Source organism: Solea senegalensis, unplaced genomic scaffold (assembly GCF_019176455.1).
Source record: "Solea senegalensis isolate Sse05_10M unplaced genomic scaffold, IFAPA_SoseM_1 scf7180000012844, whole genome shotgun sequence".
In the NCBI taxonomy this organism is placed as follows: Eukaryota; Metazoa; Chordata; class Actinopteri; order Pleuronectiformes; family Soleidae; genus Solea; species Solea senegalensis.
This window is the reverse complement of record NW_025320706.1, coordinates 37,472-56,219: the sequence shown is the minus strand read 5'-3', so window position 1 is coordinate 56,219 and position 18,748 is coordinate 37,472. Positions and strand designations below refer to the sequence as shown.

The following is an 18,748-nucleotide window of genomic DNA, read 5'->3' as shown; positions in this document are numbered from 1 at the left end:
TAAATGTTATTTGCATTATGTGAAAGATTATCAAAATATAGGACACATCCCATTGTGTAGAGGGGGAATTAACAGACCTTGGGAAAAACATCTATTTCACCTTCTCTCTGTCTGTCTCTCTGTGGAATTCTCAAATTACAGACAGTGTCGAAGTCTCATTATGTTTCGCACTCATTAATAAAAGGCAAAATAACAGGAAAAGAGGAAGTTATTTTTTATTTCTTTACTAGTTCTTTTCCTTTGTCCTTTTTAATTCAAATTTATTTTTAATCTTAATCTTTGTAACTGGGGTGTTTGGGCTCAAATCAGAACACATGACCGGTGCAGTGACCGGGCTTGGCCGATAGGTGTCTCTGCGCACTGTAAACAGGTCAGTCATGGGGCTGTCTGCTTATTGCTCTGTTCTCCATTTTGTAGGCTATGTTTTTCCTGGAGGTTAGCGCCTACTTTTGTAATGGCAAGCTGCGCATCAACAGAGTTTAACCAGTTTAACGCGGTTTGCTGACGGTTTTCGCCTCCATCACAAGACACAAATAACCGACAAACGGTATCAGCTCTGCGTGCGTTTGTCCTTTTATCTCGTTATGCAGACGGGACACGACGCGTCGAGGAGACACGTTAACAAACAGTGAGTCCGTGTTGCGTGCTGTGGACTGGGGCTGCCACTTTCAACCAAAACAATGTTGACTAACGACGTGTGGACACTTAAAAAAAGGCAGTCATTTCAAGGGTAAGTGTGCGCATTTATTCAAATAAACACATATGGCGAGTGTACTGGACAAATGTAGCAATGTAGCACTTTTGGCACCAAATATTCAGTTATAAACGCGGTTGTAGCTGGCATGCTAACACTGCTGTTAATGACAGCCGAGCGTAATGTAAATGTACGCATGTAGCCCCTGTAGCTGTTAGCCACATTGCTGTCTAGCATGTCAGTAGTTGGTAACAAGCTAACTAGATATGTGTAACGTTACTCGTGGCCAACCCAGTGTTTACGTTTCACGCACACTGTACACAACGTAAACGACTGTCTGTGTGCTCATGGTAATATTTTAGCACTGATTATAGTTACCGCAGTTAGCTGCCCTTAGCTATGTTAACTGTCATAGGCGCGCAGGTAAGCTTTACGTTGACCTAAATGTAGGTAGGTGTGTTGAGTGTGGTTGCTATGAACATGCACTACGCACATTTAGCCGTATCTATTAATCCTTTCTGTTTGTGTCCCCATCCAAAAAGATGGACAAAGGTAGAGTGAAGAAGAAAACCTATAGAGATGAGCATTTGAGCAAATTGGTCTACACTGAAAGCCCGGAGGAGGGAGGTCTGTTGAAAGTGGCTCCCCACAGTGCTATGTCCATCACCTCAGTCATTCCTCCACCCAGCCCGTTCATGCAGCCAGGACAAGTACCCAACGGCCTCAGCAACAGCCCCCCCCTTCCAGAGGAACGCACCCCTGTCGCTATCACTGCCACAGCCATACTAAGCCCCTCATTTGAAGACCCAGAGCCCAGGGGCCTGACCAAAGATCACAGAAATCAGCAACAGCAGTTGCTCCATACACAGACCTCCACAGCATTTGGGCATCAAACCTTGGGTGACAATTTGCCTCAGTTGGAGGCCAAAATAGCAGACATTACCCAGTCCTCCATGGATTCCCTTATTGGGGGATCAGATCCTAGCTTCTTCCACATGAAAACAGAGGATTTCTCCATGGATAGAGACCAGGATCCCTCTGACCTTGATCATGCATTTGATCACATTGGGAAAGATGTGGACATAAGCCAAAAGTTGTTCAGTGACAATGCTCTGGACCTACTCCAAGACCTTGAGCTCACTGTGTCCCCCTCAGATTTTTATGTAGGGGACGATGCGTTCCTGTCGACTCTGGCGGATGATTCTCTGCTAGGGGATGTTTGCTCAGAAAGAGACATAAAGTCTGCTATGCTTGAGAACAGTAATGGCAGTGGTGCTGTCTCTGTTGCTCTCAATGGCAGCATTATGGCAAGTCCAGATCAGTCCAGCACTAACATATCCACAGCCTCCCCCCAAACCTTTACGACCACTCTGTCTGCATTGGTGAAGAAAGAAAAAGATGATGACTTTATTCAGCTCTGTACCCCAGGCGTGATCAAACAGGAGAAGACATCTGCTGGCCAGATTAATTGTCAAATAAGTGGCTCATCCTCCACAGTTTTGCCCAACTCAAACCCCATTTCAATCTGTGGTGTCAGCACATCAGGAGGACCGTCCTACCACTTTGGAGTCAACACAAGTCAAAGTGGTGAAGCTCAGCAGCAGAAGGATCAGAAGCCAGTGTCCAAAGTGTTTCTTCCAGTGACAACAATCAGTGGAAATTGGAACAGAGGCCAGGGTGCAGTTAGCGCGGGTCTTATGCAGAGAGCAAGTGACTGCTTCTCAAGCTCCCCTACCTTCTCCACCAGCTTTGCATGGTAAGAAACAAAGGCAGAGATGTCAGCTGTGAAGTTTGACTTCAACTGTCAATGGAGCCTCACTAACCTGAGCTGAAATATTTCTTTGTTGATTGCACTTATGTCATATTTAATCATCCCTTGCATTAGCAGACAATCATAAGATGTGTAAATCATAATGTTAGCAACAAAGAGGTAACCGAATATTGGCAAAGAGCCCAGTCCGTAACCTCGTGCAAACAAGTTCTCCTGTGCCAAAATAATTAATTTATCAGCAGCATATTATGTAATGGCAATTTGGGTAAGAAATTATTTGTGTAACTTGTCAAATGAAAACAAATAGTATTACTGGTCGCTGCTCAGTCAAGTTTTCTTTTATTCTTTGAATGTCTTATAGCAGTGTTTAATATGAACACAGTACTGACATTGCATTACCATTTTTAGATGCCCTTAGAAGCATCGTTAGAAATGTCACTGAAATGTCATCCTAATGAAGTTTTTGGTTTACTTATACCTGGCGACAGCTGGGATGTCATGAGTTAAAACTGCTGGCCGATGGTTGTTTCACCTGCTCAAAAAAGTGTGTGTGCATGTGTGTGTGTACAGCTCAGTAAGAGAGTGTCAGAGATGGATAGATGTACCCGATACAAGTTTGTTTATAAAATTCCTATAGTCTCTAAAATCTGAGTTGTACACCATCTTTTGCCGTTTATAGTTTAACTATAAAATCAGGCTCTGATATCTGTTTTTTTCAAATCAAACATTTGTGATTCTGGGTTAGTGTTATCACTTCTCATAATGTGGTGTGTGCACAAACAGGACTTTTAGAGTTTGGGACCTGGGCAAATCCCCATGTTGGCTAGTTGACCCACTAACCCTGCTTTATGAGATAGGCTCATGCACTGCACAGGATGGGGTTTCAGCAATGATGCACTCTAATAAAACAGGGGAATTCTGCATTTATCTGTGACTGACACTAGATCTTTTTCTGTCAGACTACATGAGCCTCAGCAGTAATGTGTGTGTGTATATATCACATGTCCTGACTTAAATGTGTCATCGACTGTGTTTAATCCCTGATAGTGTATTTTTACGTTAAAGAGGTTTATTTGGTCAGATTCCTTCTGTTTTTCCAGTTGCAATATGTCAAAAATAAGTTGACATGTTCATCTCTTGTGTAATAGATTGCCACCAAAAGGGCAGACAGTTAATTGAAGTATTGTCATTAATTAATTGTCACCTTCACAGATTTGCCTTGCCTGCACTGTATGTAAAAAAAGAAGTTCTTCCATTGCAGAGAGGAGTGAAAAAGGGCTGCTTGTTCTTCTGACTTGTCCACGTGATTTAGCTGAATCCTAATTTCTGCTGTGATTGCTTTGCAGTGAGCTGCCATTCAGATGAATCTTGGGTCCAGTCACAGTGTGGGCTCCACCCAGCCCCACAAAGTGTCTTTTGTACAGTTATGCTGTACAAAGTTTGCTGTAGAGTTTTATAGTCCAGCTGTGACTGTGGCTTTGAGGCCCACTTTGCGAAGCAGCTCAAAAGAAAGTCTCCACCAAGATTTAGTGCCTCTCCTCTATTGACACCTATCTTATTCACAGTATCTGACAGGGAGAGATCTCTTTAAAGATTGGCACGCAAGAGTGTGTCATTTCGATTAGAGCAATGAGTAAATTATTTTTGTATTGTTTGTGCTTAATGTTGTGTCTGACAGTCATTCTCATGCCTGGTGATCGTGATGGGGATAGACACAAGATACACATAATTTTATCATATGACTTCAATCACGCTATCTTTTTGGTATTTAGATGTATGTGTGAGCATATGATTATGTCTTATGCATGCAGTGTGACCTCAGGTAATTTTGTGTGGTTGTGTTGGCGATTGGTTATTTGATGGTTTTTGTCTTAGCTTAGCATGTCTGTACATGTGATTCTAGTGAGTTGGAGTATTTTGTCCTGGTTATTCACCTCCACTTGTGTCACATGTGGTGGTTTGAAATCAGCTGATTGAGGGGTTATGGTGGCTTCGGTGCCTCAGGTCACCAAGGTCAAAAGAGGGGTGCCTCTTCTGCATCCTGCTCCGAGGAGCTTGCATACCACAGTGTCTGACTTAGCATGGTCTGATACTCCTTTACATGTTGCAGAACTTCTAACAAACCAGTTTTCTCTCAGTGCTTTCATTTTCCAGATATTGGCTATTCATTGATTACATCATAGTTTTAAAATTGTCATTGTCTGACTCAAACAACTGGTTACTCAGTGGAGAATGTTTCACCTTGAGAACTGCTTTGCTTGGTTACCATTTTTGGAAATACACACTCTCATTGTATGTGGTCAAATTAACACTACGTTGCAGTAAATTAAGGGAAAAAAACATGAGCATAATTTCCCCGTTAGATAATGTGACAGCTTAGCATTATGTAACCTTTGTTTTTAGTGTGGCATTTCCTCCGCCTAAGATTAGCCCAACCCATTTTTTTTCAGTCTGCGAGTCAGATGTGTAAAGTATTTTGCTGCTGAGTTTTGCCTGACACAGAAGTTTCCACAAAGGACATGTATTAGCCAGCTTGGGGTTACTAAATGCATAGCTTTGATACAGTTCTAAATTTAATGTAAGTTGTTCACTAAATAGTAGAGCTGCAACAATTACTCACAAAATTAATTGTCAACTATTTTGATAATCGATTCATCGGTTTGAAGCTTTTTTCATTATTAAAACAAGATTTCTGATTGTTTCAGCTTTTTAAATGTGAAAATATTCTTCATTTCTTTGCTCCATATAACACAGGAATCATTTAAAGTGAATCATTTTGGTTTGTGGGCAAAACAAGACATTCAAGAACTTCATAATTTCCTGGTTTAACAAACACTGAACTTTTTTTTTTTTCTCCAGTTTTATGGACCAAACGATTAATCATAAAAATAATCGACTGATTAATCGATTATGAAAATAAACAATAGTTGCAGCTCTACTAAATAGGACTTACAGGGAAACTAAATTGATTATTGAAATGGCCATTAGTTGCACACAGTTCTGCAGTAACTGTGATTTGCTGTCTCAGTGACTATGGTTATTTCAGTTGGGGAACCCAGGCGAGAGGTAAATTTTAAGAATTGGCTGTGACTCACAGCTGAATAGCTCTCGGAGAAAGGGAAAATACATGTAAATACACTGTGTTGCACTAAAACAGTTTTCTAACTGAGTTTATAAGTAGAGGAAAGCATTTTTCTGCCAATTGTTCTGTCTCAGCTGAGAATGTACAAGCTGATACAGTCATTGCAGTGTGGAGTGTCATGTCTTGATTTTAGGGCTATGACTAAAACCAGACCATTGCTGGTTAAGTCAAACCTGAGAGCCTTGGTGCCTGTGTCTGGTGTGTTTCTAAAAGCTTGTATTTAGGGTATGAATAGCCTCAGGTTCTTTGAGAAAGGTTTGGCAGAAGTTGCTATTTGGTAGTCTTGCTCTCTCTTCCTCAGCGTTTGCTTCCTGCCACCGAGGGCAAAGACCTTGGCTATGAGCAGCAGCTTTTAGCAGCTGTAAATCACCTTTAATCATTTTCCTTGTGTGTGTTTGGGACATGCGGGTCTTGAGCTCTTTGTGTTATGCATCAGTGTGTAGATGTGTGCCCGTGTATGCGGTTGTGTCATGTGCAGCACAGTAGCAGGCCAGGCAGGAGGCGGACCACAGAATACTGCCATGAAACTCTCACTCTCCTGACATACCTTCCCTCCCACGGCTCCACAGCTGGTGCTGAGTGAATGCTCCAGATCAAATGACAGCTATTCCTGTCGCTTTTGTATGATTTCCCTGTAACCAGAGTTTTGCCTTTTTCTGTATCAAATTCCGTTGTGTTTTGATGCTGAATGGGCTTCTTGAAAATTCCCATGTTGGGCTTAGGTGAAAGTTGATTGCTCTATGTTCTTTTTACTTTGGTGTGCAGTTGTCAAGTCAGCAAGCCCCAGTGTTGGGATGGGTTCCTCCCACATCCAGCCGAAGGTATTACGGTTACAGTATGCACACAGAAGCAGTGGCAGCAGCAAGTCTTTAATTCATTTTACTGGCCATGAAGCCACCGCCCCCCAATACACACTCACTACCATCTCTCATAATGGAAACTCAAATCCTTTCTGGTTGTTGTTGTTTTTTTAGTCTTCGGCCATGGTGTCATTTGGTTTCTTTCTTTGGTCTAAGTTAAGATGCTGCTTGGGGCTACAAATGTAACTGTTATTTAAGCAGGTCAACAAAGAGGGGGGCAATGGGACAATGTCTCATTGTTGACTCGGACTCGGGGGGCCCGCGGCTTCATCCAGAATAGCAATGCATCTTACTAATAAAAACAAAACAATATCAATAATAACTGTACATTGTTCCTCATACTTATATACATATATTGGTGGCATGACGATGTGAATTGTGTAATTGTTCAGTCACCAGATGTCAGCTGTACTGAACATACTTCTTTTCATTAATTCTCAACCTCACAATTTATTCGATTGTAAAGGAAGTGTGACCTTTAGATCAACACAGCACAATAATAAAATATAAAATGCTTGAATTCAATGCTGGAGACCAGGCTTGCAGTCCCATCTCAGAGCTAGAATTCATCTTGACCTTTTTCAGTAGCCATATGTTCCATACCTCAACCTCAGCCTATTTCTAACCCTTACCATACTTTAAATATTGCGCTTAAGGTTCTTTACCACATTATTTTTCTTGATCTTAACTAATGTTTAGAGTATTTGCCAGAAATTTCAAAAACATAAATGTGAAAAATGTCAATAAACATGCAGTTTGGTAATCCATAATCTCTGCATCGTCAGGTATTGGCTTTGTATGGCAAATGGGTTTGGTTAGATAGAGCTCTTAACCACCTTCATTGAGACTCCAAATGAGGAAACATTTACAGAGGAATGCCGTTAATACCATTGCTCTGGGGGATGACTCTGGCCCTGGCTACAGCAGCTGTCACAGCTGAACACTCTGAGAAGCATAGAGTAACAGTTTCAGTGGCAGAGGATTCCACAACGTTAGATTTAATGTCTTGTGGTTGTGACAGGAACAGACTGCCTGCAGAGGACTGTAAAGATTTTATGGACTTTATTTTTGACTGCCCTACAACACAGCAGGACTTCTACTGTTGCTACCAACGAACAGTCTGACAATGACAGACGAGGCAATGCGTTTCAGAGAGGGAGGGGGTTGTAGACCTTTTATGAGAAGTTTAAAAGATTTCTGTTTATTGTGAAACTCCTGCTGGACAGATTAGACAATAGAGCTCCGGTAGCTGACCTCATGCAACCAAAACCATTTTGGCAGGTAGCAATGCTGTTTACATCCATTGACATGATGTAACCAGCAGCATATATACCTGGCAATATTCTAGGCAGACTGGCTCTTTTCATAAAAAAGTAAAGATGGTGGATAGCTGTTGTGCACCAGGATGCAGAAGCAGTCGGGGACAGGCTCATTCTCGAGCATTTTACTGGATCACCAACGATCCTGAGGGATCACTTCATATCAGGTACTGTAGTTAATTACAACCCAAAAAGTTTGCATGGAGATTTGCAGCTTTCCTGTCAACAGTTACGTTGACAGTGTTGTGTTTGTGTAAAGCCTTACTGTATTTTGAGATGCACTATGACACCAATAAAACCTATGTAATGTTGCACGATGGTAGATAGGTTTCCCCCTTACCAGCCAACTGGAAAGTTGTGAGCCTGAATGCCAACTTACTTAGACTCCAAAGCCATTTAACTTAAACAGGTTTTTTATTCTACATGTTTTTATTGTGATGTGTAAGCATTCTCCAGAGAAGAATGAGGGAAAGTAATCAAAGCAAGAGTCTTTCTTTGCAGACACAGCCGTCTTTTGCTGCCATTTTTCTACAGTAACCTGAATGGACACAGCAGTCTGCCTTTTAAACCTTATGTCTATCTATGCAAACAAAGATGAACAACCTTCTTTCTGGCATTCAAAGGCCATCATAGTTCACTTGTGCTCTTGCAAAAAAGGAGTAGTGTAGCCTTCTGCTATTTCACCTTTTAGATGTATGTCATTCATTTTTACACACTGTTCCTTTAATAGAATCCAATGTGGTTCTTAGAGTTGAAATACTCCTCTATAAGCTCTATGGTTCTATAAGCCCCATATTGGTAAGTTGGCTCAACTCTTTAACAGTCTCATAGCGCTTACATTGTTTACTGTCCCTATGTATGTTTAGCAACCAAATCCCCAGGAGGCTTGTGTGGCTAAAACCTTAAGACAATTTGTTTTGGATTTTCCTTAAATTTGCAGCCTGTTATGCATTAATTTGCAGCAGCAGCAGCAGCAGCGCAACTTATAATTAGTGAAGTCGTTGCACTAATATCAATGTGCGTATAAATACATACACTGTTTGTATTGGAGGGCATAGTAGGTGGATATTTTAGAGAAGTTCAGGCCAATCTTAGGCCAAACAAACCCAGCCTCTCTACTCCCTCACAGAAGCTCTGCTGTTGTTCTGCCTATAACTATGACTGAGAGCATGCACACCAGTTTCCTTTTCTATTTTAGTCGTTCTTACCTCAGGGAAGAGGCACTTCCTTCTGACTCTCATATGTGCTCCTGTTCATGCTCACAGTTTTGATGAAGTTGGCGAGATAATTGTACAAATTAAAGAACTGTATGCCCCATCTTTTGTCAGTTGCACGTTAAAAACCAGTGATGTTGAACTCATGAATCATGTGCAGCTGTAAACTTGAAACAGGAGGTTACAGTCCAGAGGAAGATGTGTGGCTAAAATGTGGCTGCAGATAATGAAACGGTTACATTGACTCTGGAGCCCCCTCCCTGAATCATAGCAGAAACAATTTATTAGTTCTCATATGTGAATGAGAAATCCATGTGATTATTGATTATTTTTCTTTTAAATGTCAGAATTGGAGATGGGCCTGAACTGAATTAAGTTATGACTTAAAGTTGCAGAGTAAACACTCAAACAGAAAGTCATCTATCATACATAAAAACAAAGGGCTGGTATAGCAATCCTATATCTTGAACAGCTGTATGGCTAAAGTGACAAAGAAGCTTGGGTTAGATAGGTGCCTGACAAGCTACTTGTGACAATCAAGACTGAAAGGGGATTATGAATTGTTATGCAGAGTGCTGGGCCGCCAGCATTATCTTAAGTGTGCAAAATGGTTTTGCTCAATCCAACCTAGGCTGATTGATCACACTTGTGCAGACACAAACATTTAACAAGGCCCATCTTGGGGGTGTCTCTACCTTTGTGCGGTGGCTGAGCTATGACCTATATTAAACTTTGAGGGAATGTAAGAACTTCCTGTTGATGGCAAGCAAGCACTTCAACAGATGGTTTCAAAAAGAGGAAGTTGGATGTCTCCAGGTCACTTTGCAGCATTGATTCCTTTGAGTATTGACAGTTAACAAATTAACAAACATCATTAACTTAAATTAAACTGGTCCCAAATGCAAGTTTTGATAAAAAACTTTGAAGCTGTGACATCGCCGGAGATTTACTTTGTTGTTGCAAACCAATAGCAGCTGCAGTAATTGGATTTGAACCAGTAACCTAAAGCTGGTGAGCAAAGCTGTCCCGCTGGTGTCCCAGTGGACAGTTTGAAGCTGGTTACCCTCCCCCACACCCTCTGACATCATTACCATGACCACTCATCAGCCCCTCCATCCAGCCTGCTGGCCACCACTCCCTCCTTTTCGGCCTTGAAGGGCTTTTTCATTGCATGTGTGTAGTTGTGTGATTTTTCTGCCCGACGGGCAGTATGTTAAGGAAAGCCCACGTACATCTGTGCATGACAGATGGCATACTGTCCTGCACAGATGCAGCTTTATAGTAATTGTATTTACTGTATGGACTTTTACCCAGAATGCTCTCCTCATTTCAGTGGACTGTTGACTATGATCCAAACAGCAGCAGTGTACACATGCTGCTATTGTCAGAGACAGAATTTCCGTTGATGATACCATAAGAAATACAAATTTGTATGAAATGAATGCCAAGTGAAACATAAAATGAAAACATGTAATGAGAACATTGTCACAAATATATTCCAAGATAAAACTTTTCATTAATTTAAAATTCATATTAATAATTTTCTCTCCTCCTATGCTGTCCACTTTGAACAATAATGCCTTTTTAACACAATGTATAGTGGCATCTTAAACCTTTTGTCGTAGTAAAATGTCTTGGCGGAATATGATTTTGGCCTTCAAATTTGTTAGAAAGTCTTCGTTGATGAGTATTCTTAGTTAAATTGAGGTGTCCACTCCCCCCCAAAAAGTCGTAAGAGGTAAATGGGCATATTTATTGATCACAGTGTATTATTGTCTGTAGAAAAGCTCTTAGCCCTGTCATGGTTAGACATCCTCCTCTCAGATCTCTCTTGGTGTGTTTTTATCCAGCTGCTGAAAGATTCTGGACATGATGTTTTATGTTTTACGCAGATTTTCTCAGTGCACTATGCCCACTGATGACTGGGGTCTGGCCTGCTTGCTTGGAAAATACATTCTAGCTTCACAGCTTAGCTCCCTGGCTCAAATCTGCATGTTTTAGTTGTGAGTGGCTCTTATCAAATCAAACTAAATGTTTTTATTGCAGTGGTAAACATGTGGACACTTGGAGAGACTTGGTTGTTGCATGTCTCATGTTCGATATCCTCTCAGTGTAGGCCTGTGTTGCTGTGGTCACATAGTTAGAGAAGGGGGTGTGGACCGCTGGTCATTGGTTGCAGCAAAGCTTTATGTCCTCTAGTGGTAGTTTTGCAGAAGTGCATCTCTACACGCTGTTAACTGGGTCTGGACATATTTGTGGTTACATTTAAGAGAGAAGGGCTGTTTTGACAAGCACTGGATGTGAGATGGTACCACCGGTCTCCAGACAATTAAACACTTAAAAGACCCAAATGAGCACAATAGGACTCGGTTTTCTTCACCAAATATTTTGGGAAAAGTTAAAATTAACACAAGGGACACATTGACTAATGAAAAGATAGAATCTATGTGTAGTTTTAGTGCAGACCAATACACTGTGGGCTACAGCTGAACTCTGATTAATAGACATATTGTAGACATATAGTAAGTGCTATGAAATGGAATGGACTCCTAAGCAGCAATGTGGATTACTACCATTGCCAAAAACAAACTGTAGATGCCAGGATGCATTGCTTTATTTTTGCTCATAAATTGTATGTTTTTGTGGTTAAGAGGTTGAGAGTGAGTTTGCCTGATGTTTCTCTGCTGTCTCCGTCCTCTCCCTCCAGTTCTACCTCCAGACAAGAAGGGGCCACTGCTACATCCTCTGGCCAGGTAAAGAGTGCAACTCATAAAATCTGCCAAGTGTGCTCCGATGAGGCTTCAGGCTGCCACTATGGCGTTCTCACGTGCGGCAGCTGTAAGGTCTTCTTCAAGAGAGCGGTGGAAGGTAAACTGGAGTTTTTTGGTTGGTTGTTTTTGTTTTTTAAGCTGGGATGCTCAATACCACCTCTTCTTGTCCGATACTGAGTATCCACTGCTACATAATCAGTCCAGTGTAGTCATTTTAATACATTAACATATAGTAAGTCGTTAACAACACATTTGTGTTGACGCATTTACTACCTAGCCATAACTGGCCTTTACAGCTCTAACTGTACAACAAATATTTTTGATCCCACATTTAACTAGCCCACATTTTTACAAACTGTGCGAAGTGAAGCATTCAGTTGACATTAAGATAATCTAATGGTTTGATGGTTATCTTTTGTATGAATTTTGTATTGTCTGATCCAGTGATTGTGACCACTATCTGACCAACTGGCTCATTCTTATTTTAAAACTGGAGACATAGTTCAGGATGTATAAGTTACACTGGTTGTTTTGGTAAATACCAAATTAATCTTGCTCTGCTTTTCGTTTTAGGGCAGCATAATTACTTGTGTGCTGGGAGGAATGACTGCATAATAGACAAGATCAGGAGAAAGAACTGCCCGGCCTGCCGCTTCCACAAGTGTCTGATGGCAGGCATGAACTTGGAAGGTGCATATTAACCAGAATGTCATTTAATGTCATTATGTAAAGTGTACCCTTGAGGTGGTAAAATTGTCCCTGATTCCTTTTCACCTGTTCTGTTTTTGTCATGTAACCCTGTCCTGTATGTCTGCTTGTATCTATTTTTAGCTCGCAAAACCAAGAAGATGAACCGTTATAAGGGCAACCAGCAGGGCAACCAGCCCAAGGTGACACCGCCACCTCCACCAGTTGAAGCCTGCACCCTGGTTCCCAAGGGTATGCCTCAACTGGTTCCCACAATGCTGTCCCTGCTGAAGGCCATCGAGCCAGAGACCATCTACGCCGGCTACGACAGCACCCTGCCCATCACCTCCACACGCCTCATGACGACCCTGAACCGATTGGGCGGCCGACAGGTCATCTCAGCTGTCAAGTGGGCCAAATCTCTGCCAGGTTAGTCGACGGTGCATGCTGTGAGATTATTATACTGCTCAAAGTGATGGATGTGACAGACAGGTTAATGTACCGGTTCATTTTTAAATTCTAACACTGAACACAGACATGTCATACTGTCTGAGCCATATCAGAGCATGTGAAAATGTTTTACGATATGCACTGTTGTCCTTGGTTTTATTTTCAGCCAAAACGCAGCCAGAATGTGTCACATTTAATTCAAACCATGAACCAGTAAGTCCTCTGCAGCCGGTAGTCCACAGCAGAGAGAAGACTTTGATTTGATTTTGAACCGACAACTTTTTTTTGTTGAAAATGGCAAATTTTCTACACACACACATAAGGTTTACACACCTGATGTTGTTGCAACTCACATGTTTGCATTGTCAAGCCTTGAATTGACACCCAAGAAAAATGTGTAATTAGACTGAAATCTGTGAAGATGTTCTTTAGAACAAAAGGTGCCTAAAAATGCCACCTACTGAAAATAATATTTGGTTAATGTTCATTGTTCTTTCACTAACGCACTTCTCACACTCTTGAGTGTTAATCTGAAGAATTATTTCTACACCCCAGGTTTCAGGAACCTGCACCTGGATGACCAGATGACCCTGTTGCAGTGCTCATGGCTCTTCCTCATGTCTTTCAGTCTGGGCTGGAGGTCTTATCAACAGAGCAATGGCAACATGCTCTGTTTTGCACCTGACCTCGTCATCAATGAGTATGTATGATTAAGTCTTTAGTCGATAAATGTATTACTGTGTCCACACAAGGTGAGGTCATGTTTCACCATTGCCAGTAGAAATGGAGCAGTGTTAAAGTCTCATGTCGTGCTTCATGGTTATGAGTATCATAGTACTGAAAACACATATTCAGAATCAATGAATAAATGGGCATTATTTATTTCAATAATAATACATTATAACAATTTAAAAAAAAAAATTGACTATTGTTGACAATATTCGTTAGCTTTAGCTTCTTGTTCATTCAGACGACATACTTTTTGCCCCATCCAAAAAAAGTAATTTTGCTCTCTATTGTCATCAAGTGATTCCATGTTTTGATAAATTAAGTCCTCACTTAAGGTTAAGCCTGATCTATACTTTATAACACAACACTTAATAATATTTTACGTACATTTACAACGATAGACATAAACAGAATAAATAGGTTTGCTCCACACTGGACTTTCAGGTTGTGCACCTGTAGAATTTTCATTCATATTTTGTTGCACAATATGATTGTTGGTCATGTACAGTTGGATTCGCTTGAGCATGAAATTGAAAATATCACGACTCGTTACATTTTGTTGAGTGACAGTTATCAAGTGTGGAGCAACGAAAATCAGAACCCATCCCAGCTGACATAGGGCGAAAGGACAACACTCAGAGACGAACAACCGTTCACTCACACCTCACACAATTCAGAGTGTCCAGTCTACTAATCCCCAATCTACGGAGAACCCAGAGAAAACCCACACACCATCTGTTTCAACAAACTGAAATGAAACTGACTCTCATTTCTGAAAGAATTATTTCATATAAATATATATCTGTGTGTGTGTGTGTGTGTGTGTGTGTATATATACACCCACAAATCTATAGACGAGTCAATAGTACAGGGGGAAATGGTAACAATCCTTTCTGATTCCACCAGGGAGCGAATGAAGTTGCCGTACATGGCTGACCAGTGTGAGATGATGCTGAAGATTTCCAGCGAGTTCGTGCGACTGCAGGTTTCCCACGACGAGTATTTGTGTATGAAGGTCCTGCTGCTGCTCAGCACAGGTGAGACACATGCCTTTTTTTTTTTGCTTCAGTTACTGAAGTTCAGTCATCAGAAATAAGTGACACCACCATTATCACACAGTTATCTCATGGTTATGTAGAGAAGAAACACTTATATTTGAGAAACAAATATAAGTGTTTATAAGAGATAATAAAAAAATATAAGTGTATAAGAGAAACAAAATATTTGAAGTGGAACAGAAAATAATTAGCTGTACAAAGGTTAGGGTTAGCGCATCGTATTGCATTATTGTAGTGCAAGAGGGAGTCATTATAATCAAGGTGGATTTAACTATAAACCATAATTACTGGTAGTTGAACACACCTTATAGTCTGTGCAGCTTTTGTCAGGTTGTGCTTGTTTTGTTCTGGCAGGTGTGTGTGTGTGTGTCTTATTAGTGTGGTAATAGAGGGTGTGTACCCCGAAACAATGTGATGTTTTTGTAAAATTGTAAAATATGACTGTGCTCATTTGCAATTTAAAGGGAAATTCCAGGGTTTTTCAACCTGGGTGGAATGTCTAAAAGTGAATGGTAAATGGACTCGACTGGCAGTTGCCACAATGTAATCCCATGGGATAACTGCAACATGCTTCACTTAAAGCACTTGTTCTCCCCAATAAAGTCTGATAACATAAGTGAAGCACTAGTGCCACTCAGCTGTTGCAGGAAGACAAAGCATGAATTGGTGGAATTCCCCTTTACACATGACTAAATGTGAAGTATTGGCACAGAAAGAAATTAGTTTTTTGTTTTTACCCTGTCATAGATATTGACCTCTCTCTCCCTGCTCTCTCACTTTCTACAGTGCCCAAGGATGGTCTGAAGAGCCAGGCTGTGTTTGAAGAGATTCGGATGAACTACATCAAGGAGCTGGGGAAAGCCATTGTGAAGCGTGAGGAGAACTCCAGCCAGAACTGGCAGCGTTTCTATCAGCTCACCAAGCTGCTGGACTCCATGCATGAGGTACAGAGACAAAAATGCCTTGTGCCACATCAGCATTACGGGTTGTCGGCACGTAGTTGGACCAGCTGCGGGTGATTCATTGTGTGTGTTTGATCTTATTTGTGTCAGTGTGGTTAAGAGCTCATGCAGTTTAAAGAAATTGTTTCGTTGCATGTTACATTCTTAGCAGTTTTATAGTAATCATAACCTCTAGGCCCATGCAAAACCAGATATTTTTAATCACGTTTAATTAACACCTTGTGTTAATGTCTTATTATCTTAACTAAGAAGGTTTGGTAGGTTTGTGCAGCTTGTCTGTCTCTTTAGACTCTTTAACGCCAATTATTATGGTTCACTGATTAACACCTTTCCCAGTGCCGGTGGTTCACCTCTGTGTCACCCATGTCTGTGCTAATGCACAGATTCGGCAAAAATCAAAAATAGAAAATATAACAACAACAGCTGTCACTTGTATGGATTGTGGATCGTTAGGTTGATTAGATTAGACTTTATTAACATTTCCCATACTGGGGAAATGCACATGTTGCAGCAGTTAAAGGACAGAGAATAAAATAGAACTGGTTGATGGAATAAATGATGCGAAGCACTGTCTGAAGTTTTAGAAGCTAAGGATCGCTACAAACATTAATGCTAATTGTAATTATACAGTTAGAGCTGATGCTGATTAAAAATGCAGTCATTTGACCTGGGAGTGAACTACTAACCAGTGTGTAAGTAGTATTATTATTATCATCATTATTATTATTATTATTACCATTGGAGAAGAGTTTGACTCTGTGGTGGGTGAGACAAGACAGTCGCATGGTATTGCACAGCGACGGCCCTAACAGACCGTTTCAAAAGAATCAGGCATATGTAGAGCACAGACATGTTAATAAGTGTAAATTATCGCACTGTCCTCTGTGCCCTGCAGATGGTTGGCGGACTTCTCGACTTCTGCTTCTTCACCTTTGTGAATAAATCCCTGAGTGTGGAGTTCCCAGAAATGCTGGTGGAGATCATCAGCAACCAGTTACCAAAATTCAAGGCCGGGAGTGTCAAACCCCTCCTCTTCCACCAGAAATAACTGTGACCCCCCCCCATTAACGGACACAATGCCTTAAAAAGAAGTCCCACCACGCCACCTCCCCACTACCCCCACCACCTCACATCGCCCTGCAGAAGGACGATGCAAGGACCGAGGAGAGAATGATGTTATGCAACGTTGTGCAGTGGCTGACCGGTCTGGAGGGAGAGACTGGACATGTTTGTTTGTATAGGAACCAGACGGTGAGAGCAGTGTTTTGATTTTTCTTTTTTGTCTAAGGTGTAGTGTATAACAACAAGTAGGAATTATTTGTAAGATAAGCAGATAATCACACAGAGAAATAGGCTAACATCCATCTTGTCTCAGGTTTCTTACCTTTAAACACAGAACAATATCTAAAGTAGATTAAACAATTATCTGTGTACAGGCGCTGATATTTTCTACATTTTCCAATCGTAACAGTTTTTACAGTTTCCCAGGTTACTTAGTTAATAACATGCTCTTCAGTAGGCTTTTTGACTGTAGGTTCCTCTTTTTAGTTTTTTGAGGAGTTTTGTTAACGTAATGTCTGTCATATGGAAAAAAAAAACAAAAAAAACATCTTCAGTCATGTAAAAGCTATTTTCTGATTTGCTTTGATACTATGGACAAACCAAACAGTTCTGTTGGACTGTTAAGACACAACCATTCAAAGATTTCACCCACTCAACCTCTTCCAGGTTTACACAGGTCTGCTATAAAAGGGAAAATGATGTGCCTTGTTTGCTTCAAACGTCATCTTTAGCCATTTTCTTCCTACATGTCCAAGCGTGCTTCTCTTACACCCATCATGGTCTTCCTCCATCATATGTTGATTGTACTTTTTATATCACATGCAGTTACAAGTTTTCCATGTTCTCCCCCACCTTTTTGAAAGCGGCAGCTCAGCTCACAATTGGTGCGTCAAAAATGGTCCTTATTCTTGAGAAAGAATATTGAGGGTCTGCCTCCTTCCCCCTTCATGTGTAAGTGCCAGTCGAGCTCTTAGTTCCCCGCTAAAGGCTTTAAAAGACTGTGAAGAAAGACTGTTATGATGTACAGGCTCTAGAGGTGGGGTTTAATTGGAGTTCCTATAGGGCACAGTCCCTATTAATATTTGATTAGCCCCCAATTTTGCCCCAATAGTCTACTGATAGAATGTAATATTTTGAGCGTCTACCAATCAGAAATTGGAGGGCATATTCTAAGCAAGTCATGTTTAATTTGGAAAAAAGCCCAACCAGGTCCAGTGTGTAAGATTTGATTGCAATAAACGGAGGCTCCTCCCCCTCTGTCTCCCATGTGAGTCAGAGAGGACAGTTAGAGGTCATATCTCAGTGACACAAGATGGCGGCCTCCAGAAAAGCCTACATACAAAGGTCTTGTTCTAACATGAAGACCAGGTCATTTTTATTTTTTAGTGATTGTTAACTTATACAAACAAACGCATGGGTCGAATATTCAGTATCTGCCAATGAATTCTGTTATGTTACACACTGGACCTTTAAAGTCCCTTTTAAAGGAATAGTTTACCATTTTTAGGAAATATGAATTAAGTCTCCGGAGTTGCAGTCACCAGATTCTTCACTGAGCTTTAAACGTGGGAAAAGCTGCTATTCTGACCCCACGCTTAACCAGCGTCACTAAGAGACGACGCACTCCTGCAGCACAGGCAGCACAGGCAGCACAGGCAGTGCAGAGTCACCGTTTTTCATGGGATTGTGTGGCTGCGTCTCCGCTGGTGCAGGTGTTGTACTGGAGTCTTCACCAGTTGCCTGGTAACTGGTTTTCCTCTTATAAATAGTCAGACACGCACACACACAAACCCTTCCTTCTTCAAAATTTCCATCCAACATTTCCTCCAGTGTTCAACTATTCCTTCCAAGTGAAGAGTTTTTATGATGAACAGCACTTTTGGCTCAGCTGTTGGTAGATTGATGATCTTGTAAATCTCCCAGTGCTGCCGATAAACCCTCTCACCACTCTGCTTTAACCCCTCTTGCTCTTCTAACGCCCTGTAGGCACCTTGTCTTTATATCTGTGTGTCTCTTAATGCTTTTACGT

At 41.1% G+C, this 18,748-nt stretch overlaps 1 protein-coding gene across 1 annotated transcript; it reads left to right on the top strand.

Moving 5' to 3' along the window:
• Positions 1-412: 412 nt before the first annotated feature.
• Positions 413-17,007, top strand: nr3c1 (nuclear receptor subfamily 3, group C, member 1 (glucocorticoid receptor)). Its single transcript, XM_044015083.1, has 9 exons — positions 413-730; positions 1,237-2,450; positions 11,708-11,868; positions 12,345-12,461; positions 12,603-12,887; positions 13,464-13,608; positions 14,544-14,674; positions 15,482-15,639; positions 16,553-17,007. Exons 2-9 carry the CDS (start codon positions 1,237-1,239, stop codon positions 16,703-16,705), a joined length of 2,364 nt encoding a protein of 787 aa, XP_043871018.1. The 5' UTR covers positions 413-730; the 3' UTR covers positions 16,706-17,007.
• The last annotated feature ends 1,741 nt before the right edge of the window (positions 17,008-18,748 follow it).